General features: G+C 45.0%; 1 protein-coding gene across 2 annotated transcripts in view; it reads left to right on the top strand.

The window, feature by feature from the left end:
• The first annotated feature begins 1,194 nt into the window (after nucleotides 1–1,194).
• The window catches only part of MELK (maternal embryonic leucine zipper kinase), a 106,597-nt gene continuing 87,770 nt past the window's right edge, over nucleotides 1,195–20,021 (top strand). For both annotated transcript variants that reach the window (XM_033238085.1, XM_033238084.1), the window contains exons 1-4: nucleotides 1,195–1,336; nucleotides 10,204–10,299; nucleotides 12,250–12,335; nucleotides 18,365–18,481. In XM_033238085.1, coding sequence (XP_033093976.1) covers nucleotides 10,242–10,299; nucleotides 12,250–12,335; nucleotides 18,365–18,481 — 261 coding nt within the window. In that variant the 5' untranslated portion in view covers nucleotides 1,195–1,336; nucleotides 10,204–10,241. The remainder of the gene's footprint in view (nucleotides 1,337–10,203; nucleotides 10,300–12,249; nucleotides 12,336–18,364; nucleotides 18,482–20,021) is intronic.

The raw sequence follows: 20,021 nt of genomic DNA, 5'->3' as shown, positions 1-20,021 counted from the left end.
CACTGCAACCTCTGTCTCCCGGGTTCAAGAGATTCTCCTGCCTCTACCTCCTGAGTAGCTGGGATTACAGGCATGCACCACCATGCCCGGATAATTTTTTGGGTTTTTAGTAGAGATAGTGTTTCATCATGTTGGTCAAGCTGGCCTCAAACTCCTGACCCCAAATGATCTGCCCCCCTCGGCCTCCCAAAGTGCTGGGATTACAGGCGTTGAGCCTTTGCACCCGGCCTAACATTTTCTCCATACATAGTGAATTGTGTAAAGAGACTGTAACTTTTCTTGTAACAAGTAGCGAGTCTCAATCACAGCAGCGGATTTTTGGCCAATCACAGGTGGCCAACTGTTTAAACAGTGCTCAAAATAGTCAGAGGTTGAGTTGCAGCCAATCCAGCTGTTTCCATACTGGACTGCCATTTCTGTAAGTCATTTTCCTTTTTCTGTCCATAAATGTTATTTGAAGATACGGCAGCCCGAGTCACTCTGAACCTATTTTGGTTCCGGGGATGGCTGGATTCTGGACTCATTCTTTGGTCAGTTCAACTCTGTAAAGTTTAATTTGTCTAAAGATTTTCTGGGCCGGATATAGTGGCTCACACCTGTAATCCCAGCACTTTGGGAAGCCGAGGCGGGAGGATCGCTTGAGGCCAGGAGTTTGAGACCAGCCTGGCCAACATAGCGAGATCCCGTCTCTACCCACAAATAATTTAGCCAGGCGTGGTGGCGCGTGTCTGTAGTCTCAGCTATCGGAGTTCTTATTCCTCGTGGCAACACATTTTGGAGAGGGGGAAGTATTCCTGTCTTTGCTGGGTGGGAGAACGGCCAGTGGGCAAGGGAGAACGAAAATGAGAACTGTGACTGCCAGAGGGCACGTCAATTTTAGGAAGAGAACGTAAGAAAGTTGGGTTATGTGGAGACTTGACATATCCACGCCACACGGAAAATCATCACGTGCCCTCCGGGGCAAGACCAAGGCCTCAAGTCACCCCTAAGACCAAGGCCTCAAGTCACCCCTCGCAGCCAAGTGGACCTCCCGGCCATCCCTTTCAGGGCTGCACAGCTACCCCGTACCGTTGCCCCGGTGAGAACCTCCCCGCACTGTGCGCGCCCCCGCCTGCCGTGCGCGTCCGCTTCCCTGGGATCCGGTGCCGCGCGCGCCCCGGCCACGCCCCGCCCCGCCCCTTCCGGCCCGGGAGATTTGATTCCCTTGGCGGGCGGAAGCGGCCACAACCCGGCGATCGAAAAGATTCCTAGGAACGCTGCACCAGCCGCTTCTGTCAGGACAGCGCGCCCCTGTCCTTCTGTCGGGCGCCGTCCCGCCGTGCCCTCCGTCCCTCAGGTCAGTTTTCCCGCCTGCCCGCCGGAGTCACAGGTGAGGGCTGGAGTCTGGGCTGTGCGGGGCGCAGCGGCCCAAGCCCAGTTTGCTCCTGGCTCTCGGGAGACTGGAGATTTCATTGGAGCCCCGCGCTTTACCAGCTCTGTTCCCTGGATAAGATATTTAACCTTTCCAACCCGCGTTTTCCTCCTCCGTAAGTGGGGATAATGACCATGTCTACTTAACAGGGTTATTGAAGTGTTGAGGCCAAGCGTTTGCCACCTAGGAGGCTGCGATAGATGTGAATTCCCATTTCCAGTTTCCGTGACTCTTCTCCGCTAAAAAAGTTCACAGAACAGTTTCGAGTTTTTTCTGTTTGTACAACTCAGTTTCCTGGGGCAGTCCAGTAAAAAAGGAGATGTGTTATCACTACCTTTTCAGAGTCCAAATCTATCCTCTCCTATCATCTCCCCAAAGTAGTGGTTCAGAGGCTCACACTAAAAGGGGATTTTTTTTTCTTTTTCTTCGAGATGGAGTTTAACTCTTGTTGTCCAGGCTGGAGTGCAATGGCACGATCTCGGCTCACTGCAACCTCCGCCTCTCGGGTTCAAGCGATTCTCCTGCCTCAGCCTCCCGAGTAGCTGGGATTACAGGCATGCGCCACCACGCCCTGCTCATTTTTGTAGTTTTAGTAGAGAGGGGGTTTCACCACGTTGGCCAGGCTGGTCTCGAACTCGTGTCCTCAAGTGATTCGCCCACCTTGGCCTCCCAAAGTGCTGGGATTACAGGCGTGAGTCACCGTGCCCGGCCTAAAAGGGGAATTTGCACCGAATGCTGTATCAGTAATAGGAGCAGCAGGATTGCTCCCACCAAGAAACCTGGTGTAGGGTTGGGGGAGTTGGAAGGGGTATACTCAGGAAAGGCTGCCCAAGAGAGGGATTAGGCCCCTAGTACTTAGGGCGAGTTAATTACCTTTGGTATTTCTCCTTCGTTAGTGGAATGAGGTGAGTATCAGGAGCCTGGATTGTTGCTTAGAGGCCAGTGTTCCTAACTTTGGTTTATATTTTGGTTTCTGTTTCCCATGGAGTCTGGGAGAAATTAGAAAATCAGAAAAGTCAGAAAAGCCCTTACTGGGCCTTCGTGGGCTTGTTTTGCCAGAGGATCTGCCCTTTCTGTGTAACTACTGTGGACCAACTAGATGGGCGAATCCATCCCAATGAGTGCCTCATGGTTGGTGTTCCCAGAAGCCTTTGCAAGGGAGCAGGGCAGGATGCTAATTAAATGTGTTGCAAGGCCACATTATAAACCATTCTGAGCCCGGCGTGGTGGCTCACGCCTGTAATCCCAGCACTTGGGGAGGCCGAGGCGGGCGGATCACTGGAGGCCAGGAGTTCTAGACCAGCCTGGCCAACATGGCGAAACCCCGTCTCTACTAAAAACACACACATACGCACACACACACAAATTAGCCGGGCATGGTGGCGCATGCCTGTAATCCCAGCGACTTCGGAGGCTGAGGCACGAGAATCACTGGAACCCAGGAGGAGGCACAGGTTGCGGTGAGCCGAGATCAAGCTACTGCACTCCAGCCTAGGTGACAGAACGAGACCCTGTATCAAGCAAATAAACAGACAAACAAACCCAAAAAATCATTCTGTATTCTACTTCCTCTTTGAAATTATCCTCAGCATCAGTGTCTTTCCAAGCTCTGAGGATAAGGTAAATGTATTATGTGGCAAGTAATAGACTAGCCCAAATAATACTGTTAAAAAATGCCCCCGATTTGTTGCTATCCTTTAAAATTTAACCATAAACGTCTTCTCGTTATCCCAATTCCTTGCTCTTCAGAGAAGTTTAAAGACCCCAATTATAGGCCGGGCACGGTGGCTCACACCTGTAATCCCAGCACTTTGGGAGGCCGAGGTGGGTGGATCATGAGGTCAGGAGTTCAAGACCAGCCTGGCTAAGATGGTGGAACCCTGTCTCTACTAAAAATACAAAAAATTAGCCGGGTGTGGTGGCACACACCTGTAATCCTAGCTACTCGGGAGGCTGAGGCAGAAGAATTGCTTGAACTCGGAGGGTGGAGGTTGCAGTGAGCCGAGATTATTACACTACTGCACTCCATCCTGGGCAACAGAGACTCCGTCTCAAAAAAAACCAGTTACATATACCCCAATTCTTCTATCTATTTAGTCAAGCCCAGAAGGGCACTCAGGTGTCTGACTGGGGTCTAATTTCCTTCTTCATTATTCACAGTTGAGAGACTGTCTTCCACATTGACTGATAATATACCTCCTTCAGCAGCTACAAAGTTGGGTAACTCTGTTCACAAGGCTCTTCTGTATTCTGTATTAATAAACTCTAGAGGATAAACAGGGCACATACGAATATTTAGAACCAGCTCCACATTCACAAAGATTTACAAATCAAGTATAATCTGCGATTAGTGTAGCAATTTGTAATGTAAGCACCAGTTTTCTTGTATAGCATCAACGATATTCCCTGGATTCAGTAGATATAATCTAGGCCCACATTGGTATTACTCATCCAAAGACATGGTGTAATTTGAGAGAAGGGCGTACATAGAGAAAATGGAAGAAAGAAAGAAAGAAAGAAAAAAAAAAAGCACATGGCTTCACTCTTACCTTACTTGTTAAATGGACAGCTAGCCCATCTCTGGTAGTTTTCCAGAGGCCATGACTGGGATGTTTATAACCCTTTAGGGAGAAGTCTATTAAGTTAATTATGACACTCTTAAATCCCTAATTTGGGAAGTGAATTCCAACATCTTAAAAATTGCTTTCTCTTTCTGAGTGACAATTTGAAATAGTCCAGTCCTTTGCATGGAATGTAGACATGTGCATTCAGATTTATAGCCCAGTGTTTCTCCATTTCCATTCTCCTGCTCTTTTTCTTCTCCTGTGTCAGGATTCCAGAGATTTCTGAGACTTAGGTTGACCTCTGTACTTTTACTGTTTTTGTTGCCTTTTGGAATTTTTTAGTCCTATGGTTCCTGTTTGTTTTTAGGATGAGGTTCCAGTTTATCCCCACATTTGCCCCACTGACAAATGCCCTTTAAAATATTTCTGAATTAGTGTTGCTATTTAAAGTATTTAATCCTGTGCCTTCAGGTGCCCAGTGAGAATAAATTTGTCCTCTGTGGTATCTCTTTGCCATGAGTAACTTTTTCTACTTCAGTGGAAGCAGAATGTTTGATTGCTATCAACAGTTTTCCCTTAGCACTGGGATCTGACCTTGCTGCTTCTAATGTTTGCCTACCCTGTTCGCGCAGATTTTGTTAGGTTAAATTTTCAACCTACTTATTAAGTTGGGTCTAGCGTGATCTCTTCCTAGGAAATGGCTTAATATTATTTATTTTATCAGAATGTCTTTTTGCATGTTATCTTTTTGTGTGCTGTTTCTGCTTTGATATTGAAGACTGAACCCTGTTTTTTAAAGCCGATTTAATTTTTTTCTTGAGTTTTGATATTTCTCCTTCTAAAGCTTCTGCTCTAGTTTTCTATTCATTGACGAATTTTTTTTTTTTTGAGATGGAGTCTCACTCCTGTTGTGCAGGCTAGAGTGCAGTGGCGTGATTGCGACTCACTGCAACTTCTACCTCCTGGGTTCAAGCAATTCTCCTTCCTCAGCCTCCCGAGTAGCTGGGATTACAGGTGTGCACCACCATGCCTGGCTAATTTTTGTATTTTTAGTAGAGACAGGATTTCTGTATGTTGGTCAGGTTGGTCTTGAACTCCTTACCTCAGTTGATCCACCTGCCTTAGCCTCCCAAAGTGCTAGGATTACAGGCGGGAGCCACTGTGCCCCGCCAGCTTTTTACTTGCTGATAATAATTTTCCTTTTCTCTCCAAGTAAAATGATTCATGGAATCAGTGTTTCAGGCATTGAAAAATGATATTTTTAAAATGTCCTTTGTGGCTCTTGGGGTTTTGATAACTTCATTCAGATTTTTCTCCACCTCAATTTAAGAAGACTACTCATCATTGTATGAAGGGCCTTCTCTTATTACTCTGTCTTCCTTTATAAGCTTACCCCACTTCTGAGGTTGAACTCATACTCTAGGTCTTCCAAATTCATGGCCATTATTAAGGCTTAGTAACATGCTAGTCACTCATTTCTGGATAAGAACAGGGTAAAGAACACAGAATTTGAAGGTAGTTTCTGTGGCACCTGCCACTCATCAATTTGAGGCTTAAACAGTCATGCTTGGCCAGCACGGTAGCTCACATCTGTAATCCCAGCACTTTGGGAGGCCAAGGAGAGTGGATCACCTAAGATCAGGAGTTTGAGACTAGCCTGGCCAACGTGGTGAAACGCCGTTGCTACTAAAAATACAAAAATTAGCCGGGTGTGGTGGTGTTTACCTGTAGTCCCAGCTACTCGGGAGACTGAGGCAGGAAAATCGCTTGAACTCGGGAGGTGGAGGTTGCAGTGAGCTGAGATCGCACCACTGCACTCCAGCCTGGGCAACAGAGTGAGACTCCATCTCAAACAAACAAACAAACTAGCCAGGAGTGGTGGCATGTGACTGACCTTGACTAGTTTTTAATTTTTTTTTTTTGAGACAGAGTCTCGCTCTGTTGCCCAGGCTGGAGTGCAGTGGTGTGATCTCACCTCACTGCAAGCTCCGCCTCCTGGGTTCACGCCATTCTCCTGCCTCAGGCTCCCAAGCAGCTGGGACTACAGTCACCCGCTACCACGCCCTGCTAATTTTTTGTATTTTTAGTAGAGATGAGGTTTCACCATGTTAGCCAGGATGGTCCCGATCTTCTGACCTTGTGATCCGCCTGCCTCAGCCTCCCAAAGTGCTGGGATTACAGGCGTGAGCCACCGCGCCCAGCCTAGTTTTTAATTTTTAATTTTTATTATATTTATTTATTTATTTGAGACACAGTTTAGCTTGTTACCCAGGCTGGGGTGCAACGGCATGATCTTGGCTCACCGCAACCTCTGCCTCCCGGGTTCGAGTGATTCTCCTGCCTCAGCCTCCCTAGTAGCTGGGATTACAGGCATGGGCCACCACACCTGGCTAATTTTTTTTTTTTTTTTTTTTTTGAGACGGAGTCTCGCTCTGTCGCCCAGGCTGGAGTGCAGTGGCCGGATCTCAGCTCACTGCAAGCTCCGCCTCCCGGGTTTACACCATTCTCCTGCCTCAGCCTCCCGAGTAGCTGGGACTACAGGCGCCCGCCACCTCGCCCGGCTAGTTTTTTGTATTTTTTTAGTAGAGACGGGGTTTCTCCATGTTGGTCAGGTTGGTCTTGAACTCCTGACCTCAGGTGATCCGCCTGTCTCAGCCTCCCAAAGTGCTGGGATTACAGACACAAGCCACCATGCCCAGCTATCTTTATGCTTCTTCCTTTTGCCACTCCTAGCTGTAGGTTTGGTATGGGTAAGACCTTAGCTGTCTATGTTTTCAACATTTCAGAGATTTGTCTTTTACTTTTAAGTCTTTACAACTATTATTGATTTTGTATGGTGTGAGATAGAGATCCAATGTTTTTTTTTTTCCTTCGCCTAACCAATTGTCCCAGCTCCAGATCTGCATTTCCATCACCTGTTACCTTTAAAAGCCGTCTCAGTTCAGTACCTGTCAACTTTTACTTCCTCTAGGATCTTTGCACCTAAATTCCCTCTTTCTGGAATATTCTCCCTCTAATTCTTTGTGGGCTATGACTGTTAAGGCCTACAGCCCAAAGACCACATCTGTAGTAAAAATCATTAGATGTGTTTAGCTTGCTGCAGCGAGAGAAACCATACTCTTGAGAATTTTGGGTAGTCTCAGTGTGAGTTGAAAGGGACAGAATGAGGGAATAATGAGGTGGGGCTGAGGATGTCATTGAAGAGAATGAAGTCAGCCAAATAAAGGATCTTTATTTTAATAGCCTTGAATGGAAACATTGTTTACATGGTCATGTTCAGATTCTATTGAAACCATTGTTCAAGTTTTGATAGGAATATCACAGTCTGATTACTGGCAGGGCTGATTTTCTCAATTCTCATCCTTTGAATTAGAGCTTGGCTTAAATGTTACCTTCTCAGAAACCACTGTTGCTTATTTTTATTTCAGTGTTTATTATAGATAATAATAATAATTATTTTTTGAGACAGAGTCTTGCTTTGTTGCCCAGGCTGGAGTGCAATGGTGTGATCTTGGCTCACTGCAAACTCTGCCTCCCGGGTTCAAGCAATTCTCCTGCCTCAACCTCCCGAGTAGCTGGGATTGCAGGCGCACACCACAAGGCCTGGCTAATTTTTGTATTTTTTAGTAGAAACCGGTTTTTAATATGTTGGCCAGGTTGGTCTTGAACTCCTGACTTCGGGATCCGCCCACTCCGGCCTCCTGAAGTGCTGGGATTATAGATGTGAGCCTCCACACCTGGCCTATAAATTATAATTGTTAATTTGTTGTCTACTTATTTGCCTTTTGTCTTCTCTACTAGAATATACACTCCATGAGGGCAGAATCACATTTCTTCTCCATTACAACCCTAGTGCCAAGGGCAGGTTTGGCATATCATAGGTGCTCAGTAAACATCTGTATGAATAAATGAATGAGTAAAAGCAAATTCAAGAGTTTTCTAGGACTGCATTTGCAGTTCTTCCAGATACACTGCTGATCTCTAAAAGTCAACCAAGAGGATATTTTCCACAAGTAAGACAGAGATGGTATGAGTATGACTTTGTTTATTAATGTGCATAACAGGGCCCTACTCATGTCTATGGTTTTTTAAAAAATAAATTACTTGATTTTAAAACTCAGGGAGACAAAATCAATAAGATCTACCTAAGTTTTTTTACAACTAATTTTTATATATTATTTGATGTATACTTAACTGTATATATAACCAACATAAGTTGTGAAGCATAATAATAAAATACATCATATTCATATTAAAATTGTGTATGACTGGGTTCTTAATTTGGGTTTTCCTGATAATACTGATAATTTTTTCATGTTTTTTTTTTTTTTGAGAGAGAGTCTTGCTCTGTCACCCAGGCTGGAGTGCAGTGGTGTGATCTTGGCTCACTGCAACCTCTGCCTCCTGGGCTCAATTGATTCTCCTGCCTCAATCTCCCGAGTAGCTGAGACTGCAGGTGCGTGCCACCATGCCTGGCTAATTTTTTGTAGTTTTAGTAGAGATGGGGTTTCACCATGTTAGCCAGGATAGTCTTCTTTTCCGGACCTTGTGATCTACCCACCTTGGCCTCCTGAAGTGCTGGGATTACAGGCGTGAGCCACTTTGCCCGGGCTTTTTTTTTTTTTTGAGATGGAGTTTTACTCTTGTTGCCCAGGCTGGAGTGCAATGGCGTGATCTCAGCTTATTGCAACCTCTGCCTCCCAGGTTCAAGCAGTTCTCCTGCTTCAGCCTCCCAAGTAGCTAAGATGGCTTCTGCCACCATACCCGGCTAATTTTTGTATTTGTACTAGAGACAGGTTTTGCCATGTTGGCCAGGCTGGTCTCGAACCCTGAGCTCAGGTAATCTACCTGCCTCAGCCTCCCAAAGTGCTGGGATTAGAGGTGTGAGCCACCTCGCCCAGCTTCATGTCTTTTTTTTTTTAATTATTTTTTCTTCAGGCAGCCTCCCAAGCCAGAGTAGGCTCAGAGACTCCCCTTTTCATGTTTTTATTGGCCATTTGTGTTTCTTTGAGAAATTTTTTTTTTTTTTGTTTTTGAGACAAAGTCTCGCCCCTTTGCCCAGGCTACAATCTCGGCTCACTGCAACCTCCACCTCCCGGGTTCAAGCGATTCTCCTGTGTCAGCCTCCCAAGTAGCTGGAATTACAGGTGAACGCTACCACGCCTGGCTAATTTTTTGTATCTTTGGTAGAGATGGGGTTTCACCATGTTGGCCAGGCTGGTCTCGAACTCATGACCTCATGATCTGCCCGCCTTGGCCTCCCAAAGTGCTGGGATTACAGGCGTGAGCCACCATGCCTGGCCGAGAAAAGTTTTTTGTATCATTTGCTTATTTTGCTGCTGAGTTTTTCTTACTGTTTTGTCAGAGTTTATGTATTTTCTGTGTACATCCACTATTATATTTGTTGCAAGTATCTTCTCACATTTATGGTTTTCTTTTTTTGATGGTGTCTTTGTATGTATAGAAGAATTTATTTTTATTTTTATTCTTTTTAGAGACATGGTCTTGCTATGTTGCCCACGCTGGCCTCGAACTCCTGTGCTCAAGCAATCCTCCTTAGTGGCTGACAACACATGCGCCACTGTGCCCAGCTGAAGTTCTTAATTTTAATGTTGTTTAATATATTACTTGTTTTCATTCTTATTGGTACTTTATTTAAGTGATCCTCTCCTATCCTGAAATAATGACAATATTCTTTAAAAAGTTTTAAAGGTTTATGTTTCATACTTTTTAAGTCTTTATCTGGAATTCATTTTTTTTTTTTTTTGAGACAGAGTCTTGCTCTGTCGCCCAGGCTGGAGTGCAGTGGCCGGATCTCAATTCAGCTCACTGCAAGCTCCGCCTCCTGGGTTCACGCCATTCTCCTGCCTCAGCCTCCCGAGTAGCTGGGACTACAGGCGCCCGCCACCTTGCCCGGCTAGTTTTTTGTATTTTTTAGTAGAGACGGGGTTTCACCGTGTTAGCCAGGATGGTCTCGATCTCCTGACCTCGTGATCTGCCCGTCTCGGCCTCCCAAAGTGCTGGGATTACAGGCTTGAGCCACCGCGCCCGGCCGGAATTCATTTTTATATATGGTGTGAGATAGGAATCCTTTTTTTCATATGGCCAATAATCAGTTTTTTCAGTATCATGTATATGCATAAGACATATTTAGATTTGCAGTTATAAGAATGGAGGAGATGATCGAGTATTACTTCCTTTATTGATTATGTACTCTCTGTCTTCTAGGTTCTTTTTCTAATTCTAAATAAGCTTGCAAGAGGACTATGAAAGATTATGATGAACTTCTCAAATATTATGAATTACATGAAACTATTGGGACAGGTAATTATTATTTTTTTTGGAGGTAGTGGATAGATCAACTATTTGAGAATATAGATTATTTGGGTAGGCATGAGGTTTTTCGTCTAACCCATCCAGTTTTAAAATTCTTCTACCTACTTCAGTAAGAAAAAGTGGAGCAAGCAGAGAGGAGAATAGTAGGAGAAGCCCTGTAGGTTATTGCAAGAACTTTGATTTTTTTCTAAATAAAACATTTATTCTAAATATTTCTTTTATTTCTTGACTTTTATTCTAAATAAAAGTCATTGGAGAGTTTTGAGTTAAGGGGTAATCTGACTTTTGTTTTTACAGAGTTGCTGTGGCTGCTTGGTAGGTAAGAGGTTGGGTGAAGGAGGGCAAGAGCAGAGGCAGGGAGATGTTAGCAGGCTATTGCAATAATTCAGGTGTTGATGCTAGAGATGATGGTGGTGTGGATGAGCATGATGTAGTAAAAGCAGTGAAAGGGGTGGGATTCTATATACTTTACACACACCCATATATACACACTTATGGGTGTGTTTTTATTGAGGTATAACATATAGTAAAATATGCAAAGTGCAATAATCTCAGTAGAGTTTTACACATATATATGTATACACACACCCATATATTCCCTGCGTGGATCAAGACATAGACCATTGCCAGGGAGTACCTGCCTACTTTCCCCCAAGGTAACCATTGATATATTTTGAAGACAGAGCCAGTGGGATTTATTGATGGGTTGGAGTGCTAGAGAAAGAGAAGGGCTAAGGATGGTTCCAGGGTTTTTGGCTTGAGCACCAGGGAAAATGGAGTCGCCCTTTGTTGAAAGGAAGAAGACCATGGGAGAGACTACTAGGAAGTTCTTTTTGGAAATTTTATTTATTTATTTATTTATTTATTTTTATTTTTTTATTTTTGAGACGGAGTCTTGCTCTGTCGCCCGGGCTGGAGTGCAGTGGCCTGATCTCAGCTCACTGCAAGCTCCGCCTCCCGGGTTTACGCCATTCTCCTGCCTCAGCCTCCGGAGTAGCTGGGACCCCAGGCGCCCGTCACCTCGCCCGGCTAGTTTTTTGTATTTTTTAGTAGAGACGGGGTTTCACCGTGTTAGCCAGGATGATCTCGATCTCCTGACCTCGTGATCCGCCCGTCTGGGCCTCCCAAAGTGCTGAGATTACAGGCTTGAGCCACTGAGCCCGGCCGGAAATTTTAATTTGGAGATTTCTTTTAGCTGCCTGAGTAGAGACATTTATCCAGCTTTTGATCCACTTTTGAAAAATAATTGCTTATCTTCAAAGTTTTAAAACTGAGTGGAATTTTCACATAATTTGTCTTTGGCCTCAGCAACTTTATATTGTGTTCTAGTAGTGTTAACTATGAAGGAAATTTAATTGCAGTGTTAATCATAAAGCAAATTTCTAAAGTGAGTTCTGTTGTTGTTTTTTTTATTACAAAGTTAGAGATACACTTTCTTTTTTTTTTTTTTTTTTTTTTGAGACGGAGTCTCGCTCTGTCGCCCAGGCTGGAGTGCAGTGGCCGGATCTCAGCTCACTGCAAGCTCCGCCTCCCGGGTTTACGCCATTCTCCTGCCTCAGCCTCCCGAGTAGCTGGGACTACAGGTGTCCGCCACCTCGCCCGGCTAGTTTTTTGTATTTTTTAGTAGAGACGGGGTTTCACGGTGTTAGCCAGGATGGTCTCGATCTCCTGACCTCGTGATCCACCCGTCTCGGCCTCCCAAAGTGCTGGGATTACAGGCTTGAGCCACCGCGCCCGGCCGAGATACACTTTCATGGTAAAAACAAACAAACAAAAAAAAACCTTTAGCTAGACATTGGATAACAAGAAGCAACGGGAAAAAAATGCCACAAACTTCTAGGAACATTTGGCTTGATAGAGTCTTTTAAAATTATTATTTATAAAAAGGTTTGTGCCTGAGTCCTTGCTTATGCTTTCATAATACATTTTCCTATTTAGGTGGCTTTGCAAAGGTCAAACTTGCCTGCCATATCCTTACTGGAGAGATGGTAGCTATAAAAATCATGGATAAAAACACACTAGGGGTAAGTTTAAATTTATTTTAAAAATAGTCTACTTATAGATCAGTTTTGTGAATTAAAACCTGAATTGTTCTAATGTTCTAGTTACTGCTCTTAGAATATTTTTATAGCTCTTAAAAAAACATATAGGCCGGGCGCGGTGGCTCAAGCCTGTAATGCCAGCACTTGGGGAGGCCGAGACGGGCGGATCACGAGGTCAGGAGATCGAAACCATCCTGGCTAACATGGTGAAACCCCGTCTCTACTAAAAAATATGAAAAACTAGCTGAGCGAGGTGGCGGGTGCCTGTAGTCCCAGCTACTCGGGAGGCGGAGGCAGGAGAATGGCGTGAACCCGGGAGGCGGAGCTTGCAGTGAGCTGAGATCGCGCCACTGCACTCCAGCCTGGGCGACAGAGTGAGACTCTTGTCTCAAAAAAAAAAAAAAAAAAAAAAAATATATATATATAGATCTGCGGTTTTAAAAAGTAATCTGGGGGAAGGGATTACTTTGTCCTTCAGATTTTAATGCAGGGCAGTGGCACATATTTGAAGTCTGTATCATCCATCTGTAGTCTGTAGGTGTTTCTGGATATTAATATGTCCCATCTTTATTTTCTTTTCTTTCTTTTTTTTGAGTGGCACAATCTCGGCTCACTGCAAGCTCTGCTTTCCAGGTTCACGCCATTCTCCTGCCTCAGCCTCCTGAGTAGCTGGGACTACTGGTGCCCACCACCACGCCCGGCTAATTTTTTTGTATTTTTTTTTTTTAGTAGAGACGGGGTTTCACCATGTTAGCTAGGATGGTCTTGATCTCCTGACCTTGTGATCCGCCTGCCTCAGTCTCCCAAAGTGCTAGGATTACAGATGTGAACCACTGTGCCTGGCCCCATCTTTATTTTCTTATGATACTTTTACTAAATATAAATATATGAATCATTTTTGTAGTATAGATAGGTGGACAGGTAAGTATTATGTCCTAGCTTTTTTTTTTTTTTTTTTTTGACAGAGTCTCACTTTGTCGCCCAGACTGGAGTGCAGTTGCACAATCACAGCTCACTGCAGCCTGTACCTGCTGGGCTTAAGTGATCCTCCCACCTCAGCCTCCAAGGTCTCACTCTGTTGCCCAGGGTGGTCTCAAACTTCTGGCTTCAAGCAATCTTCCCATCTCAGCCTCCCAAAGTACAGGAAATGTAGGGGTGAGCCACTGTACTTGGCCTGTCCCAGCATTTTATTCAAAATGGCTTTAGAAGTTACCTAATTAAATCCTTTTCCTAATCAGCCTCTTTTTCCTCTGTGTGAATTCTTCCAGGATGAACAGCTTGTTACCCCCTAAAGCAGCCCATTCAATTTGTGGTGTTGGCTACAATGTATAAAAAGTTATTTTTTTTTTTTTTTTTTTTGAGGCGGAGTCTCGCTCTGTCGCCCGGACTGGAGTGCAGTGGCCGGATCTCAGCTCACTGCAAGCTCCGCCTCCCGGGTTTACGCCCTTCTCCTGCCTCAGCCTCCGGAGTAGCTGGGACTACAGGCGCCCGCCGCCTCGCCCGGCTAGTTTTTGTATTTTTAGTAGAGACGGGGTTTCACCGTGTTCGCCAGGATGGTCTCGATCTCCTGACCTCGTGATCCGCCCACCTCAGCCTCCCAAAGTGCTGGGATTACAGGCTTGAGCCACCGCGCCCGGCCTAAAAAGTTATTTTTATATTGAGATAAAGCCTGTTTCTTTTGGTGGTTTTTCTAGGGCTTCTATACCCCTTCCAGTGTTTGAAGTCACCTTGAGTCATCTTTTTTTTCTAATTCTTCCTACCATTCTTTGTTTTTTTTTTTTTTTTTTTTTTTTTTTTTTTTGAGGCGGAGTCTCGCTCTGTTGCCCGGACTGGAGTGCAGTGGCCGGATCTCAGCTCACTGCAAGCTCCCCCTCTCGGGTTTACGCCATTCTCCAGCCTCAGCCTCCCGAGTAGCTGGGACTACAGGTGCCCGCCATCTCGCCCGGCTAGTTTTTGTATTTTTAGTAGAGACGGGGTTTCACCGTGTTAGCCAGGATGGTCTCGATCTCCTGACCTCGTGATCCGCCCGTCTCGGCCTCCCAAAGTGCTGGGATTACAGGCTTGAGCCACCGCGCCCGGCCTTGTTTTTTTTTTTTTTGAGATGGAGTCTCGCTCTGTCACCAGGCTGGAGTGCAGTGGCACCATCTCAGCTCACTACAACCTCTGCCTCCTGGGTTCAAGTGATTCTCCTGCCTCGGCCACCCGAGTAGCTGGGACTACAGGTGTGTGCCACCACATCCAGCTAATTTTTGTATTTTCAGTAGAGACGGGATTTCATCATGTTGGCCAGGCTGGTCTTGAACTCCTGACCTCAAGTGATTCACCCACCTTGGCCTCCCAAAGTGCTGGGATTACAGGTGTGAGCCACTGCTCCCAGGCTAACATTTTGTAAATGTTCTTAATTATCAAACATAAAAAATAATTTTTGGTTGGATGTGGTGGCTCATCCCTGTAATTCCAGCACTTTGGGAAGCTGAGGCCAGAGGATTGCTTGAGGCCAGGAGTTCGAGACTAGCCTGGGCAATATGGCAAGACTTGTCTCTACAAAAAATAAAAAAAATTTAGCCAGGTGTGGTTATGCATGCCTATAGTCCCAGCTACTCAGGAGGTGGTGGTGGGAGGATCCCTTGAGCCTAGGAGATTAAGGCTGCAGTGAGCTGTGATTGCACCACTGCACTCTAGCCTGGGCAACAGAGCAAGATCCTGTCTAAAAAAAATTTTGTTTTGATGTTTTTATTGTTGGAATGAGATAGGGCTTAATATCAATTGTTACCTACTTTTTTAATTGTTAAGGATATAAGTTCTGATTAACACATAAATAAGTCAAAGAGAGCCAGGCACGGTGGCTCACACCTGTAATCCTAGAACTTTGGGAGGCCAAGGTGGGTGTATTGCCTGAGGTCAGGAGTTTGAGACCAGCCTGGGCAACATGGTGAATGCCCTTCTCTACAAAAAATACAAAAAGTTTAGCTGGACATCGTGGTACACACCTGTAGTCCCAGCTACTTGGGGGCGCTGAGGTGGGAAGATCACTTGAGTCTGGCACGTTGTGGTGCAGTGAGCCGAGATGGTGCCACTGTACTCCAAACTGGGCAACAGAACAAGACCCTGTCTCCAGAAAAAAAAAAAAGTCAAAGAGAATGTAAGTAGTTTTGTTATAGCAATGTCATTAAATTCTTTGAATTTCTTCCTAAATATATGCTAAAATCATACAGTGACCAGTATAAGAAATTATTTTTAATTATCTGTCAGTGGACAATTCAGGCTTTCCTTCAGTTTTTTGTTTTATTCAATTTTTTATTTTCTATTTATTAATCTAAGAAAAAAGCATTAAAACCATTTTTCTTGAGTATTTAAACATGAGTATCAATAAGATTAAGCAGTTTAAACTGCTTAACCCTTAAACAGTTTAAATTTCAGTTATAACTTTAGTGTGACTTACTTTAACACTTCAAATACTTAAATAGCAAACAAAATGTTAAATAACAAAAAATGTGTTATCACACTGATGCTCAAAACTTATTCTAAAGTGTCAGTATGACATTCATTGTTTCTAAACTTGTTTTTATATTTTCTGTTGTTATTATGCTTATTTTAGTTATTTCCTAGGATTTTAGTAGTATTTTGATTACTTCCATGGTTTTATTTATTTTTATTTTTATTTATTTATTTATTTTGAGATGGAGACTGGCTCTGTCGTCCAGGCTGGAGTGCAGTGGTGCGATCTTGGCTCACTGCAAGCTCCGCCTCCCAGGTTCATGCCATTCTCCTGCCTCAGCCTCCTGTGTATCTGGGACTACAGGCGCCCATCACCATGCTCGGCTAATTTTTTTTTGGATTTTTAGGGGTTTCACCGTGGTCTCAATCTTCTGACCTCGTGATCCGCCTGCCACGGCCTCCCAAAGTGCTGATATTACAGGCGTGAGCCACCAGGACTGGCCTTATTTATTTATTTATTTTTTGAGGCGAGTCTCGCTCTGTCACCAAGGCTGAAGTGCAGTGATGTGGGTCTCTGTTCACTGCAAGCTCCACCTCCTGGGTTCCCGCCATTCTTCTGCCTTAGCCTCTGGAGTAGCTGGGACTACAGGCACCAGCCACCACACTTGGCTAATTTTTTTGCATTTTTAGTAGAGACGGGGTTTCACTGTGTTAGCCAGGATGGTCTCGATCTCCTGACCTCTTGATCTGCCCACCTCGGCCTCCCAAAGTGCTGGGATTACAGGCATGAGTCACCGCGCCCAGCCGATTACTTCCCTGGTTTTAGTCATCAGTCTTCCTCCCCACAAAGAAAAAAGATTATCATACCAACATAGTCAACGTTACAGTTGATTCTTCGTCAAGATGTGACATCTAGTTGTATAGTCCTGGATAACTGGATCCTGAGCCACTGGCCATTAGACGGAGTCCCTTTTTATTTTATTTTATTTGTTTTTCAAGACGGAGTCTTGCTCTGTCGCCCAGGCTGGAGTGCAGTGGCGCGATCTCAGCTTACTGCAAGCTCTGCCTCCCGGGTTCATGCCATTCTCCTGCCTCAGCCTCTAGAGTAGCTGGGACTACAGGCTCCCGCCACCACGCCCTGCTAATTTTTTTGTGTTTTTAGTAGAGACGGGGTTTCACTGTATTAGGCTGATCTCGATCTTCTGATCTCGTGATCCTCCCGCCTTGGCCTCCCAAAGTGCTGGGATTACAGGCGAGAGCCACCGCGCCCGGCTTAATTTTGTATTTTTAATTTTGTATTTTTAGTAGAGACAGAGTTTCTTCATGTTGGTCAGGCTGGTCCTGAACTCCCGACCTCAGGTGATCCACCCATCTTGGCCTCCCAAAGTGCTGGGATTATAGGCGTGAGCCACTGCGCCTGGCCCAGAGTCCCTTTTTTTTTTTTTTTGAGACGGAGTTTCGCTCTTGTTGCCCAGGCTGGAGTGCAATGGCACAATCTCAGCTCACTGCAGCCTCCCAGGTTCAAGCAATTCTCCTGCCTCAGCCTCCTGAGTAGCTGGGATTAGAGCCATGCGGCACCACGCCTGGCTAATTTTATATTTTTAGTAGAGATGGGGTTGGTCAGGCTGGTCTCAAACTCCCAACCTCAGGTGGTCTGCCCATCTCAGCCTCCCAGAGTGCTGGGATTGTAGGCGTGAGCCACCGTGCCTGGCCTAAGTCCCTTTTTATAATGAAGTTTTACTTTTTACTTGGTGATATCCCTAAGCTTCTGTCCTTTAACGTTTTTTCAGCTTGGCTTATCTTCGTCTCCCCACCCAAGTTTTTATTTTGAAAGTTTCAAGACCTCAGAAAAGATAGGAGACTGAGACAGTGAATACCCATATACCTTTCACCTAAGTTCACTGGTTTTTTGCTCAGCATACTTCTTAAATGGTGTTGCTGAGGCTGAAAGTGGTAGCTTAGGCATGATAACTGAGTAGTGTTTCTGTCATTTTCCTTGTTTGGAATGCTAACCTAAGGAGTCTGAGATTGTTTCCTGGATGTTTTTTTTTTTTTTTTTTTTTTTGAGACAGAGTCTTGCTCTGCCGCCCAGGCCGGAGTGCAGTGGCCGGCTCTCAGCTCACTGCAAGCTCCGGCTCCCGGGTTCACGCCATTCTCCTGTCTCAGCCTCCCGAGTAGCTGGGACTACAGGCGCCCGCCTCGTCGCCCGGCTAGTTTTTTGTATTTTTTAGTAGAGACGGGGTTTCACCATATTAGCCAGGATGGTCTCGATCTCCTGACCTCGTGATCCGCCCGTCTCGGCCTCCCAAAGTGCTGGGATTACAGGCTTGAGCCACCGCGCCCGGCCCTGGATGTTGTACTGTTGACCCACATTGAACCTGTCTTTGATAAAATCTCCAATGCCCATTTTATGTACATGCAAATAAATTTTGCTATATTTTTCTGTAGTGTTGAACAATTTTTGGGGGGTTTTTTGATAGCTTTTGCTACTTAGTATTAAAGCTGGTCGTATTGGAGCTTGAAATACCACTGGAATAAGTTTATTGCTCATTCCATATGATGTTTTGTCACAGAGTGATTTGCCCCGAATCAAAACGGAGATTGAAGCCTTGAAGAATCTGAGACATCAGCATATATGTCAACTCTACCATGTGCTAGAGACAGCCAACAAAATATTCATGGTTCTTGAGGTTAGTAGTATGTTCTAGATACCTAAAAACATTTGGTGACTTTATCAGTAGTAAAAGAGAAAAGTACATTTCACCTCAAAGATTAGAATAGATGTTAAGCGACTTACCTGTTTTGTTCCATTTGTAACAATTTAGATCAAGTAGATGTATATAATAAATTGGAGATTCAGTGTAAATGTCATCTTTCTAATACACCCCTAATGGGGTAGTATGGTTTATTAGATAGAATATGTTAGAATTTTCTCCTAAAGGGAAGGACTCATTCTAGTTTTTTTTTTTTTTTTGAGATGGAGTCTTGCTCTGTCGCCCAGGCTGGAGTGCAGTGGTGCAATCTCGTCTCACTGCACGCTCCACCTTCCGAGTTCACGCCCTTCTCCTGCCTCAGCCTCCCGAGTTCACACCCTTCTCCTGCCTCAGCCTCCCGAGTAGCTGAGACTACAGGCTCCCGCCACCACGCTCGGCTAATTTTTTACATTTTTAGTAGAGACGGGGTTTCACCATGTTAGCCAGGATGGTCTTGATCTCCTGACCTTGCCTGCCTCAGCCTCCCAGAGTGCTGGGATTACAGGCGTGAGCCACCGCGCCCGGCCTCATTCTAGTTTTATATAGTATATTAATTTCCTAGGACTGTTGGAACAAATTACTACAGACTTGGTGGCTTAAAGCAACAGAAACTCATTGTCCCACAGTTCTGGAGGTTTGAAGTCTGAAATTAAATGTGGGCAAGGCTGGTTCCTTCTGGAGGTTCTGAGGGGGAATCTGTTTACTGCCTCTTTGTTAGTTTTTGGTAGTTGCTGGCAGTCCTTGGCACTCCTTGGTTTATAGATGCACCACTCCCATCTTGGCTTCTGTCTTCAAATGGTGTTTTCCTCTCTGTGTGGCTCTGTCTCTTTTCAAATGTCTCTCTTCTTAAAAGGACCCAAGGATTAGGCTTACGCTGATCCAGTGACAGTTCAACCCACAGCACTGGGTAGCTTCCAGTGTCTGTTATGTAATCCAAGCAATTTCAAGTTTTAACTTGCCCTTTTTGTCTTGAAAGATACCTTTAGAACTTGTGTTATTCAACTTGTGTAGTTTTTGTTAGTCTCAGCCAAATAATATGTAATTTGCACATGATTTTCACAGGTTAGTACTGTTTTAAAAGCATATTTTAAAAATCGTAATTGGCCGGGCGCGGTGGCTCAAGCCTGTAATCCCAGCACTTTGGGAGGCCGAGACGGGCGGATCACGAGGTCAGGAGATCGAGACCATCCTGGCTAACACGGTGAAACCCTGTCTCTACTTAAAAAATACCAAAAACTAGCCGGGCGACGAGGCGGGCGCCTGTAGTCCCAGCTACTCGGGAGGCTGAGGCAGGAGAATGGCGTAAACCCGGGAGGCGGAGCTTGCAGTGAGCTGAGATCTGCCCACTGCACTCCAGCCTGGGTGGCAGAGCAAGACTCCGTCTCAAAAAAAAATAAAATAAAATAAAAATCGTAATTTTGGCCAGGTCCTCTCATGCCTATAATCCCAGCACTTTGGGAGGCTGAAGTGGGAGGAT

Source organism: Trachypithecus francoisi, unplaced genomic scaffold (assembly GCF_009764315.1).
Source record: "Trachypithecus francoisi isolate TF-2019V2 unplaced genomic scaffold, Tfra_2.0 Lachesis_group16, whole genome shotgun sequence".
Taxonomy (NCBI): Eukaryota; Metazoa; Chordata; class Mammalia; order Primates; family Cercopithecidae; genus Trachypithecus; species Trachypithecus francoisi.
This window is presented reverse-complemented; position numbering and strand designations above follow the sequence as displayed.